This window comes from Thamnophis elegans, chromosome Z, assembly GCF_009769535.1.
Source record: "Thamnophis elegans isolate rThaEle1 chromosome Z, rThaEle1.pri, whole genome shotgun sequence".
Lineage (NCBI taxonomy): Eukaryota > Metazoa > Chordata > Lepidosauria > Squamata > Colubridae > Thamnophis > Thamnophis elegans.
The window spans coordinates 108,409,960-108,423,880 of record NC_045558.1 but is presented as its reverse complement, the minus strand read 5'-3'; the positions used below and the strand labels follow the sequence as shown (position 1 = coordinate 108,423,880).

The 13,921-nt window shown below is 37.8% G+C and overlaps 1 protein-coding gene across 1 annotated transcript; it reads right to left on the bottom strand.

Annotated features, from left to right (window-relative positions):
• Positions 1-1,618: 1,618 nt before the first annotated feature.
• Positions 1,619-13,598, bottom strand: UBE2M (ubiquitin conjugating enzyme E2 M). Its single transcript, XM_032235614.1, has 6 exons — positions 13,006-13,598; positions 11,316-11,410; positions 9,324-9,362; positions 6,513-6,616; positions 5,335-5,398; positions 1,619-3,314 (listed from the first exon to the last, which is right to left on the bottom strand). Exons 1-6 carry the CDS (start codon positions 13,112-13,114, stop codon positions 3,174-3,176), a joined length of 552 nt encoding a protein of 183 aa, XP_032091505.1. The 5' UTR covers positions 13,115-13,598; the 3' UTR covers positions 1,619-3,173.
• Positions 13,599-13,921: the final 323 nt, after the last annotated feature.

Sequence of the window (13,921 nt, the reverse complement as noted above, 5' to 3'; positions counted from 1 at the left end):
AGGACTTATTTCCTTTGAGCTCTTTAAGATTACGTTTCTTAAAAAACACTGCATTAAAAATACCCTGTGATAGTACAATATGGTTTGGATAGATAACATTCCTGGCTCCATCCTTGCCACTGTCAATTTTTTTTAAAAGAAGCCAGACTACAACTCTTCTAGTTAGCTATATTGGCAGCTGTGCTGGCTAGAGATGGTCGGAATGAAATCTCAACTGCATCAGTCACTCAGGCCAGGAATATGCATAAGCATGCACATTCATAAATGCAGAGGCCCAGTATGATTAAATAACATTTGGTCCAAGCCGAGGATTCATGATGCACATAAGCAGAATGATCTCATTAGGCAGCATGAAGAGGGGACAATTGAGTGTTTTGTATGACTTGTTAGTACAAAATGCCCAAAGAATGATGTAAGAGCTAAACAGAAGCTTCTGAGAATCTTGAAGCAAGGTGGTGATGACAGCTGACCTTCCCTATTGTCTTCTTGGCTCCTAGCATGTGTCATTTAGACACATGCCTTATACTATCACAAACTGAGGTAATAAAAATGACAATTGAAAGAGGGAAAGGGTGGGAAAGACAGAAAAGTATCAATTCTGTTTTACCACCAGCAATTAAGCACTAGTGCTTTATTATGGTCATGGCCTATTGGTTACCAAGACACTTCAGGGCTAAATAGATAGGCATGTTTCAGTCTATAAATTATTTTTATAGGCTTAGAAAAGACTTTGCTTTTCTGCAATCCTGAATCATTAACTATTTCCAGTTGATCACACTAATAAATTTGTTGAAAAGAATTTGTAGTGTTTCATGTAGGACAGGTTATAGACTTAAATGTTCAGATCCGCTGCCCACACCTTCACAACAGAAGTGCAGAAACTTCATAGACACACTCAGGATTGTCTGTGTTTCATTCAGCTACTAGTACAACACCATGAAAATGGGACATATTCTACTTTTTCATTTGAAGTTTTAGAAACAACAGCCTGTATTGAAAGGAAAGTTGAGAAAAGACCCAACATTTTCTAAAGTATGCGGTTCTGAAAACAATTATTTGATGACATAGCATGCAGTTGCAAAATTCACCCAATCCAGATGCTGCAAGGCACCATGTATTTTATTACATAAATAGCACAAATAGTCCTTAATTTTCAACAATTGAATCCAAAATTTCTGTTGTTAAAGACATTTGTTGTGAGTTTTGCCACATTTTATGACCTTTCTTGACAGTTAATCGCTGTAGTTAAGTTAGTAGCAAGGGTGCTTAGTGAATCTATTTATTTCACTTGTCAGGAAGTCAGAAAAGGGGATCACATGACCCCAGAACATCGCAAGTCATATGAACCAGTTACCAAGCATATGAATTTGGATCATGTGACCATGGGGATGCTACAATGGTGTGAAAAAGTCATGTCACTTTTTTAGTGCCATTGTAACTTTGACAGTCACTAAAATGTTAGTTTAGAACTATCTCTACACTAGAAATTTTCATTAGCATAGTTAACAATTTTAAAGAACAATTCTCAAAACGTAAGCAGGAGGGAACTGGGAAATGTTAAAGATGTACAAGGCTGCTAAATAGAACTTTTATTAGTAAATTTTCTTACAACCTTCTTTCTTCATTGTATACACGGGCACTGAATATATGTTTGTATAGAGTGTACCAATGACTTTCCTTTCTGAATGTGGGAGCTCAAGGAAGGCTATGATACATTTAGTTTTGTGTAAAATCTCCTATCAGTTTATCTCCAATTCTAGTAAAAAGTGCAATCTCTCACATCAATTGTAGCATAGACCCAGATCAGGTTAAGCTCACAGCAAAGCTACACTAGATGCATATGCTTAGAACGAATCGGTAGTATCACTAATGCAATTTTCTAGAGGCAGTTTGTGAAATGGATTTTATCAGCAAAGCAGAATTTATTATGGTGGAAGGTCAGAATCTTTGTTAGATCCTACATCATAGAACAGTCATAAAATCAATTCTGCTCTAACAACTACACTGAGATGTCCGGATATGCAGGCATAGTATTCTGTATCAATTGTGGCAACTATACTTCTATTTATGGGGAAAATGTGTCTAACTAGTATGTCAAAGTCAACATTGTCAAAATGTTCCCATCACTTCTTCAGCACTCACCTCCAGTTTCTTCCATCTGTTTCTCTGGATGGCCCAGAACGTCACTGTGACCACTGTTCAAACCAATATATATTACTTTCCTCTGCCCACTCCACCCTTGCACCAACCAGGGAAGAAGGAAGCAGAAAATGAAAGGCAAGGGGGCAAATTGAATGTGCTAACATTCCCCTTTAATAACCCGACACACTAGAATTACAGTGGCTTTATGTTGGCCAGGGACTTGCAGGAGTCACTGGAGAGGCAGAGTAGAGTTCATTGCTGGGCAGGCCCTGGTTGACAACAGTAGGATCAGCAGTGTCCCTGTTACTTTTATTACTACTACTATTAGCATTGGTGTGTTTGATGGTGATGGTGGTGGCTTTATTAGCTTTTCCTTAAAAACAAAACATCCAAGTGAGTTGATCCTAGAAGAAATATCCCAGGCCTGGCCAAGCCCCTCCCCCTTGAGCCACAATACCTGGGGCGGAGTGAAGGCAGCTGAGCACCCTGCTCCAGCCTTCCACCAGTCCTCAAGAGCCTCCCCCATTTAATAAATAGTTACGGTCAGAAGCCATGGTGCCCAGCAGGAGAGGAAAGTGGCCTGCAGATCTCGCAGCTGAATAACACTGCACTTGCAGGAAGGAATGCCAGAGCACATAGGGAGCCTTCTGTTCTTAGCAGCAAAACCACAGCTCCCAGAAAGACTGATTGGGTCCCACACAGTCAGAAACAGGTGGCTACCCCAACACAAGGAGTGAGACAAAGAAGCAGCAGTAACCTCAGCCCTCACCCCACAGCAGCAGAGAGAGAGCAGTGAGGGAGGTACAAGGATCTGGTGAGGCAGTAGCTGCTGAAGCTCCAGGCTGGCAGGGGGCAGTAGGGTGAGCAGATGGGAGGAGGAAAGGGGAGAAAAAAGATGGAAAGGGCCCCCTGCCATTTCTGACTCCTGTGCCCCCTTGAAGGCAGCGGTGTTGGCCGAGTCCCTTAAAAGAGCTAGAAGGGAGATGAGGGGAGGGGAGGGGGAGCAAGTTTGTGCCCGGAGCCAGTCAGTTTTATTTGAGGCAGCGCTCAAAGTAGGTGGAACCAATATATCCACCCCGCATCGAGCGCTGGACATTCTGCTCAAACAGGCGTCTGTTGTTCTGGAGTACTTCAGCAGCCTCTTTGTTCAAGGGGTCTTCAGGGTTTGGCTCCTAGAGAGGGAAGAAAACACCATTAAATACCAGGGTTTGTGGTTAAAGACTTTCATGTACAAGAAGTCTATTTTAATCAGGCTGCAAAAATACGCAATAGCATCTTACTCCCATTTGATTATTTAACTATCTGTTTTAAAAAAATCAGTTTTCACCCACTATAATTTTGTCCTAGCATAAGCTAGTATTTGCCAACTAGCATAAGCAGTGCTCCAAAAGAACAGACCCTTCCTAACTTGATTCTCAATAGATGAGTTTCACATTTTATACACCAATGTTCTCTTAAGAGCCCCTAACTTTTTCCCATATGAGAAAAGATGAAGTTTATTTCCTAAATTATTGAGCTATAAAAGTGAGGGCAAGAGAATTCCACATTGAGATTAGCAAAATTAATGTCAGCCTTACTGGGTATATCAAACAGAAAGTATCACCAGATAAGCTAATTCTACTTTATTATAAAACTACATTAAAATAATCTTACAAGTTTCAAAAGTATAATTTTCTTGCTATCACTTTTACAGACTTGATAATTTAAGGAGAATCCCTCCTATAGAGGTCTTGCTCTGCCCTCTATAAGCAGATGTGGCTTATGGTTTCTCATATCTGGTCATTCCCTAGGTAGCTTCTCTTCATCTGATCTCCCAAGGTCATTCTCATATATCTTGATACAAATCAATCAAAACTGTTAAGATGAACCAGAACCCAATATATGAAAGTTACTATTGTTATAGAATGGAACTACTTTTTGGAAAATGATCTCTTTTTGCCAATAAACTAGGAAGTTAAAAACCCAGAGAAATTTTTGTACTACTTCACATAATTTGTGCAAGTCAGGCTGTCAAAAATTCTATTTAAATACATTTAAAAATATATGTGAATTGCTTATTTTTATGAAAAAACATCTGTATACTACTTCCCACTTTATAATAACTTAATTTTAATTATACTTCAAGGCTCTATAGATATGCCACAAATAGACAATTCATCCATCTTCTTTAAAATGATTGAACTTATTTTTGTAGATGAAAAAAGACAATATGTTATTAATACAACAGGCTGTTAAGCATTTGTTACATGATAGGTTATGGAGTGCCCTTTACATATAAGCCATACATATTTAGGCCAAAGGGATTTAAATCTAAATCTGTTCTAAACATTCCAAATTGTATTTCTCAAATTGAAATGACAAAACTAGGTATTATATTTAACCTAATAAATATTATATTTGATGTAATAATTTAAATTAAACTCTGCTTAAATAATTTTTGGGAGTGTAGCCCTACCATCCCACTTCAAGGGTATCCCACAATCACATGAATATTTACTTATGTCATAAAGAATTAATATATTGATTAAAAATTTCACTGTGGAACTTTCTGAATTGTCAAATGTATGATGCCATTTTGGAAATTCAGAGGGCCATATATTTTTTACATTTCTAATTTATTTCACAAAAATAAATGCACTGATGTAACATTCTGTGAACATAACATTTTAGTTAACAGTATACAAACAGTATTCAAAGACACTATACTGAAAAACAGAAGGAGCAAGATAAAAGGGTTTTGAGATCACACTTTTGGATAGTGTAGAAAAGTTCCATCTTTTTGGAAATAAATGCTTTAATTTTGAGTAGTCAGATTTATTCAGAAAAAACTATTAAAAAGCTAAAAACTTGATTTAAAGCACTCTACTTGAGTGCAAACGTTCTCATATTAGCCACACCCTATAAACGGTCTTCCAACTGTTTTATTTTGCAGTTATTATCAAGTATAATCTTGTGTACAGGGAAATTCCCCTTCCAACTGGTAGACAGTACATCAGATAATCTTCCCAAAATGTAATGATACAAACTTGCTTTTATTTCATTCACAATCCACCTAAACCTAGAACACTACAGATCTTGAGGAACATTTCTTCCCCTCAATCTTACATTAATTCTTCCTGCCCAGATTGAGCAGGAAAATAGTGCTCTAGTCTTAGTACCACTGTTTCACACCTCCTTTCCACATATACTTACCAAGAAGAGATACTGCAGGCCATAAATTATAGAGTTTATTGTTAGTACAGGCTTCCAGTCCTCTCTGTCGGCCAGAAAGATAATGAAAAATGAGCGCAGGAAAGTTTACCCAAATGAAAAATAACAAAATAATATTGATTTAAATTCACATTGTTAAAATAAAATAAAATTGTATGAAAAGTGATCCAAATCGAAATATCCTCAATATCCCAAATCCTTAAAAAATGAAGTCAACAGTTCTTAGACCTTTGAAACAGAAGGCAGTATCTAATTACATAAAATTGTAATTAAAAAGTGACAATATCCCATGAGTAAATTTTTTGTCAAGCTTCTAAAAAGTTTTTTTGTTCATTACCCTTTTAATTACTATGGCAAAACAAGATTTAAAAAAACAAACAAATATTTTTAACATTCCAAATACTTTTTAAAAAATGAGCAGTATTTAGAAATACACCCACTAGAATGGAAAACTGCCTTCCCTAATCTATGCTGGCTGCAGCTGAGGGCAGTGCCAGTTCACTACATCCTGGGGGCATAAGGTTTGGCATGACCTTTGCAAGCCCTCTTCCACACTCCTTAGTATAACTAGATTCATAAGCACAAAATTATAATGCAATGTCTTTGGGTTTCCCTGTTACATGAATCCAATCAACATAGTTTAGCACAGAAGTCAACAACTGTTGAAATCTGGAGATCATACGTAACATTTTGTGTGAAAACCAAGGGCTACAATGAATGGGCAATGATGCAAAGTGAGTGATGCTAAAAAAAATTGTTTGTTTGTTTGAAAGGATTAATTGTGATAAATTGTAGAACTTGCAGTAAATTTTATGCATTTGCCTTGAGATGATGAAGAAACTGTGCCACCAATTTTCAGCAAATAATGGTCAAAGGCAACTCTGAGAGCCACAGAATCTACAGGCAAAGATTTGCCCACCCCTTGTTTCCTACAATCTGTGAACCATGCTTTATTCAGTAAATTCATTTCATCAGTCAGTGAATACACTTTGCCTCAAAAAGCATTATATACTATTATTATATTATATAAAAATATTTTATAAGTTGTTTGATATTTCTGCAATGTTTGTTCTTAAACTTCCTCTAATCCTGCAAATAAGAAAATATTATATATAATAATGAAAAGAGAATATATAAGAACATCAGAATATGTTTTGTACCTGAGGATATTTAGGCAAACATTGCCTTCTAAATCTATATTTGGGTGATACACCATAGTCTCACACTTGACTTTGGGAGGATCATGTGGGTAACCTTGCCCGACCTGCAAGCAAAACACAAAACAGAAAGACACCGTGTCATTTTTTTCATGTTCAATATTGTCCATTCAATGTTCCTACCAAAACTTTGGGCAATCTATATAACTATCTATGGTTTGCCATTTTTCACTATTTTTTTGCCAGTAGATTTAGGGTTTTGCCATATCTGAGTGATACAGAAGGTAAGTTATATTTTGAGGCATGCTATGCCCCAAACTAGAATGGAGAAACATGAGAGGAATCCTGGCTTTTTTATCAATGTATATAATACAATGTATCCAGATAACTGATAGCCACTTATTCAATCAAGATTTCAATGTGAAACATTTGTTTATGTGGCTGTTTTGGTACAACCAAGTTGCTGAAACTATGAGCTTCAAATCCTTATAAGTATGAACACTGACCAAAGATCCAAATAATAACCATAGAGTAAAATAATGAACCATACATACCATTATGAAAATTTGGAAGGATGCAATAAAAATGCAATTGTTTCAAAGACAGTAGCATTTTTTCATGAGCACTTAGTGTAAAAGCAGGAATCTTAAATACTTTCCCTGAAGTACTGCGAATTTTTGAAAACTTTCCAAGTTGCTTCCCATAAGAGTCCTTTTGTCTAATCACTTTATTTAAAACTGTTTTAATATTTCATTTTTGTCACCTCAGGAAAGAAAGACTAATTTTCTCTGGAATTCTCAGCAGAAATGTGAATATTACACCCTTTCCTTTCTCTTCTGATAAACAGCCATAAAATGTTCTAATTGTATTTGTACCGTAGTTCTGACTCACTGAACAGATTTTTAGCAAAGTTAAGAAAGAAATGGCAGATACTGCCACAGCATGAAGTTTCCTGCTTTCTTAATCTCCAATTAAAGACACAGGTTTTCTAAAGTTTCTATATTAGCATTACCGTATTTTTTGGTGTAAGACACACTTCCCCCCGCAACCACCCAAAAGTGGGTGGAAATGTCTGCGCATTTTATACAGCAAATGTTGCTGCCATTCAGCCACTCACAAGCTCCCACCTTTTGGCCTCTGCTTCCCATCAATTTGCCTCTTTGCAGAAAATAGAAAACAGCCTGGTTAGCTTCAGCACAGCCAGATTGAGCATCGGCAGCTGGATCTGCCATCTCTACCTGCCCCGTTTTTGGCCTCCGCACACTCCATTTTTGCCCATTCCAGGCTGCAGCAATGGCGATCCCGGCTGCCCGGAATGTGCCAAAAACAGGACATGCGAAGGCAAAAAAATGGAGCTCACAAAGGCTGAAAATGGGGCACGCAGAGGCAGCGATGGGCAGCGGTGATGGGCTGCAGTGGCGATCCCTGCAGCCTGAAATAGCTGATAAGCAATATTCCAGGAGGCTGATCCAACCACCAATCAGCTGCTTGTGCTAAATTAGGTTGTGTGAAGCTGACCATGCTGTTTGTTCTTTGCTGCAAGGAGGCAGAGGCAGATTCTTTTTTTCTTGTTTTCCTCCCAAAAGCTAGGTGCATCAAAAAATACAGTATTTTAACACAATTGTTTTAAAATTTTTATAGCCTAACTTTTGACACAAAGGAAAGTATACATAGTTTATCCTAAGTATTTTTATTAGAAAGACTGGCAGAAGTTCTTCTAATATATAAAAGGAATTCAAATTCAAGCAATTTTTGGCTGTCCTGTGCTTTAACCAACCTACGTATTCAGACATGTATTAATATTCATTACTAGATTTTATTTAAATGAAAACTGAAGCTATTGCAATGTCAATATACACCTATGAAGTATATGCTGAGCATATGTACGACTATCTTATTAGAAAACTGTGGCATATCTGCCTAGCAAGCCAGCTTATATTTCAGACAGTTAATACATCATGGAAGCAATTTCTTCAGGTATTATTTTAAGAAACAAAAATTATAATGGATCTGATTTCTAATCTCATCATTTGTACAGAAAGTTGTGAAGTCACATAGGCGGTTGTCATAGACTACCATGTGTACCCAACAGGCAATTTTTAGGACATGTTATCTGAATCACAATGATATTTTAAGTGCAGCAAACCAGTCAAATAATCCATAATTTGTAAGTATGTTATATTACAAACATAAAATGTCCATTTTTTCATATCCAATTAACTTACAATTAATTTTGAAAGATAGATCATGTCAAGTTCTGAAAATCCATACACAGAAGCTCAGACAGTAACTATTAACAGTTTCATTCACAATAATTAGGACTATTTCTTATTATTACTCTTTTCCAAAATTCGTTTCATTCTCAGCAAGTGATTTATTTTATCAACACCCTTTAACAGGCAAAATATCTAGAGCAAACTTTGTTGAGGACTCCTCCTCTTCTTTATCATAGTTCCAAGCATACTTGGGATTCTACACAATTGCTCATTAAGTAATCAATCTACTGATTGAGTCCCAAACAATTAAGAGATTTTCCCCACTTCAGAAGCAAAACCCAGCTCCACTCTAAATAGAAAACATGAAGCACCAAACATATTTGATTTATGGCAATCTATAATTCCCAATCTCTGCCCTGAATTAAATTGTTGTTATGCTGACATCATTCATCCGTATGTTGCTACCCAAATTACACAGGAATGGCTGAAATCCAAGAAATGGTATTATTATCCATGTTGTTTTCTGCACTAAAAAAGCTAAATTATATAGTATTTATCCTATTGGATATCTTAGATAGCAAGCAGATAGATTGCTTACCTTAAAACTGAACACAAATTTTCCACCTTTATAGAATCCCTGTAAGACAAACATTGGATAATTTAAGCAAGTATGTTTTCAATAAACAACTCTAATAAATTTCAGCTGTGGGCAAATGGGAGGTTGACAGCACTAAAGTTACAACAAAGCAGTTCTCTTTCCAATCCCTTAACACAAACCATCAATTTCTCCAGATGTTTATCATTTTAGGCTATATATCTTTACTTCACATTTCCAAATCCTGGAAACACGATCAGCTACCCAATCTAGAATAGGCCTAAAATACATGGAAAATTGGGAATTCTTTGCTGCTTAGCTTTACATGCATTTCTGCAAATAAAGAAGCAAAAAGGGTAGCAGACAGGACATTGTACTCAGAAGAGGACTTTATTTGCAAACATTCTGACTTCTGAATGGGATTATGCTTCATTATTCTGAATCAAAGTAATCCGGGAATTTTTTCTCACAAAAAAAGTTGTCACAGAGATTCATCTTGTGTATTTTTATACATGTGCTTTAAGGTTATTGCATCATATTGATTAAAAATAGAATTATTTTAAAAGTTCTCCTTATCATCCTCTCATCTAACATTCTCGCTTTAGATTAACTTATTTTGTGAAGACACTTTGCCTACCTTTGTACGAATGCAGCACATTGCATTCAAAATGTGAACAATTTTAAGCAATAATGATGGACTTAAAGTACAAAAGTATAAATATCACATATACTGATATGAATACCAATATAATAGGATACATTGGTCTACTGCAGGGCTGTCAAACTCACGGTCCGTGGGCCGGATGCTGGCCAAGCTCACCCCCAGTTTAGTGAAGGTTAAAAAGTCCCAATCAGTCACATGATGCAACTGTGATGATGCGAGTTTGACATACCAGGTTTACTGAATCATCCCACTCACAAAGTTTCCCAATCAATCATTACTTAAGACCAGCATCTGAAGAAATAGAATACTCATGTGTGGACAAAGCCATTTATAGTAGATATAAAAAGTCTCCACACCTCTGTTAAAATGCTGGGGTTTTTGAGTTGTAAAAAAAATCAGACCAAGATTTTTCAAAAATTTTTCCATCTTTACTATATGCTGTGCATCTCAACTGAAAAATGAACTGCAATCTCTTTTGTGTGTTGGGTGGGATGGGGGGTGAAATAACAATATCAAATATATAACATGGTTACATTAAACATGCACACTCTTGTAAGTAGGGAGGTGGCTGTGTTCAGTATTAACAATCACATTCAAGCTGATGTTAATTAGTATACATCTCCATGACTCTGAGCAAGGCCATAGAAAATTCAAGTGTTCTAGTAAGATTTTTCTGACATTTACTCAGTTGCCTTTTACAGCCAAAACAATAGTCTGAATAGATTTAACAAAGAATCAAAGATATCTTATTGTTGGAAGGTTTTTGAGATGTAAAAATATCAGCCCAAGATAAATCAAATTTTGGTCTGATTGTTTACATCTCAGAAATCTGACATTTTAATATGTATGCAGACTTTTTATATGCACCATATATATATTTTTAAAAGCCACACTTCGCCTTCTGCACATTTAAATTAAAAAGAGCCAATTTTGGGAAATATTATACTATCGTTACCCTAAAAACAAAAAATAAACAATTTAATATTTATGGTGCACTGGCAAGCTGAGAAGGGAATGTATAAGAAGTAAATAAAAAATATGGCAGGATGTAATGAATAACATCAAGATGGAATTTCCCAGACAATATCATCCCTCTGATATTACTCTTCACAATTTCAAATACAAGAGCTCTAATGATTTAAGCTATTTTCAGTAAGTGGTTTTTCTCCAAATAAATTATATCAACCATCCCTTTGTATAATGGAGGAAAGTACAAAAGGGAAGGTGGGAGAAAATCCACCAGAACTGGGCACAACCTATTAACTCACTAATAATGGGGCTTCAGGTTCAAATAGCACAGTATGTATAGCTACTGCACGGACATCACTCACCTCATCAGGGCAGATAACTAGCTTAAAATTGAGAAGATCGTCCTGGTCTGAAAAGTCTATTTCACATGTTTTCGGCAAATTCAGTTCATTTATATCTGTCAGGAAAAGCAGAAGAAATTGCCAGTTTAGAGAAGACAGATGGTTAGAGCCATCACAGTGGAAAAGTACATCTCTATTCCCAAACCAAAATATGTATTTGCTCTTTATGTTGATCATTAAGTAAAAATTGATACATTTCTCTGCAAACTTTTAGAAAAAAAGAAAATAAACCTAAATCAAGAGTTTCCTGACAAGACCACAAGGCAAATTTGATCCAATCTCATGATGTTCTAATCTTCTTAAAATGGATCGAGGAGAGCTTTTTGGAAATTTGCATTCACTATATATCTTACAAAAAGAAACAATATCTGCTTCTACATAAGAACTGACAACTATTAAGGAACAACCAAGTTACCGTAAGACAGTATGTTATAGGCATGATTTAAAATGAAAGACAAGAATATTAGTTATTTTAAACAGAAAATTTGAAATTATAAAATACAACATGTGTACAAGGTAATTTATAGAAAACACCTCATAGCTTATTCTAACTTCAACGTTTATAGTAAAACAAGTGGAGTTGTTCAATAGCCAAAAACTTTGTAGAGGAAGGACAAGGAAAAAAAACAGCAATATGCAGTTTGAGAAGCATTCAGGTATCTACAAATCACTTCAGGCCATTTATAGTGTTTATAACTAATCATGTAAAGAAGATAGGTTTGGTGAGGCTGAAAAGCCAGACTCTTAAGATTAACCAAAGAGTTCTGGCAGCAAAAGGAATCAGGATCTTCCCATGAACTCCTTAAGCAGCCACTTTATTTATTTATTTGTCAACATGTACAAAATAACAGGTATTAGTACAGACATGGACGTTATCCCATGGGATTGCTACAAATAGATGGATATAAATAGTATAACATGGCCATGAACACATAAAAAGAGTGCATATTAATGGGGACAATAGGACAGGGACAGTCTGCACGCTGGTGCGCTTATGCTCGCCCCTTTAGGGACCTCTTAGGAAACATGCAAGGCCCATGGTGGACAGTTTAAGGTTAAAGATTAAGATTAAGGTTTAAGGTTAAAGGGTTTGAGGAACTAACAAGGAATCAGGTAGAGTGTTCCAGGCACTCTTGACCACTCTACTGCTGAAGTCCTATTTTCTGCAATCAATTTTGGAGCAGTTTACTTTGAGTTTGTATCTATTGTTTGCCTGTGTATTCATATATTATTGCAGTGGAGTTGAGGTAATTGTTTACAGGTAGGACGTTATAGCAGATATTTTTGTGTACTATGCTGGGGCGTTCACTAAGCAAGAAAGGCTTTCCAGGCACACTTTACCTCTCTTAAGGGACTGCAGGGGATCACTAGATAAATATACGTTAAGAAAAACAAAACAAAAAAACCACTGGCACTAAAAAGTGAAAATAAATGCAAAACCGCGATGTCCAACAAGGAGAAGAAGGGAAAGCCCTGAGTGGGCAAAGTTTTCATCCTGTCGAGAGCCACAATAGGACTATATCGGAGGATCCTTGTGCGGTACGGGAGGAGAAACAGGAGGAGCCCTGCCTTCGCCGGCCTGGCTTTTGTTTCTCTGCCCTTAGAAGCCAAAGCTTAGCTGCCCATCCTTTATACCTCCCCCCCACCTAACCTTTCTGGATGCGGAGCTGAGCGGCAGAGGCTTTCTTGCTGGAGCCTTTGGTGCCGCCGGCCGATTCCTCCTCCTTCTTCTGCTGTTTCAGCGAGAATAGCTTGATCATCTTGGCTGGCTCGGCGAACTGTTCCTCCGCCCGTCTGACCCCTGGCCTCGACTTGTCCCCCACTGGCTACCGCAGCCAGGCCCAGCCCAATACTAGGTTCGGCTCTCGGGAAAAAGAGAAGGAGAGGGAAAAGTAGGACCGGGGGGAGGGGGGAATGGCGATTCCCGCGGCCTGGCCTTGCCTGGCCGGCCGAGAGAACGGGACGGGAAGATCAGGGAAGCCGGGCGAGGGGTGGGGGGGAGAGGAGACGGGGAGGAGAGGAGAACGAGTCAGGGAAAGGGCGAAGCAACCGGGGCAACCCCGCCTCAGAACGCCGCCGCCGCCAACGCCGCCGCTTTCCCTATTTGCGGGATCGGTGTGTGAGTCGGACGGCAACGGATAGCCCTCTTCGGCCCTTCCCGGAAGAACGTCGGCAACTTCCGTCTTTTGCTCTCAAGCTCCGCCCACTTGCCGACTCTCCGAAAGAACTCCGCCGCGTTCGCTCGGAGACGAGTGACGCTTTGGAAAGCTTTCCAAATTGAAGGCTCAGCCGAGGCGGTTTTTTTTTTTTTTTTAAGTTTTCCTCGTGGTTTTCCGATTCGGCTTTCTGTTTTCTAATCTCCTCGGGCGGCTTCCGGCTAAAGCATCCGAGGCAGGGATTTCCGCCCGGCATTCGGCTCTCCTCTTAGAATTCTGGGACTCCCTCAAGAGTCACAGCGTCATGGCGCTTTTTTAAAATGTCCGGTTCCCAATTGATTATGGTAATATGCGGGGCAAGCGTTGCGGAGGAGGAAAACAACTATTCCAGGAAGTTTTTATTTTAATATA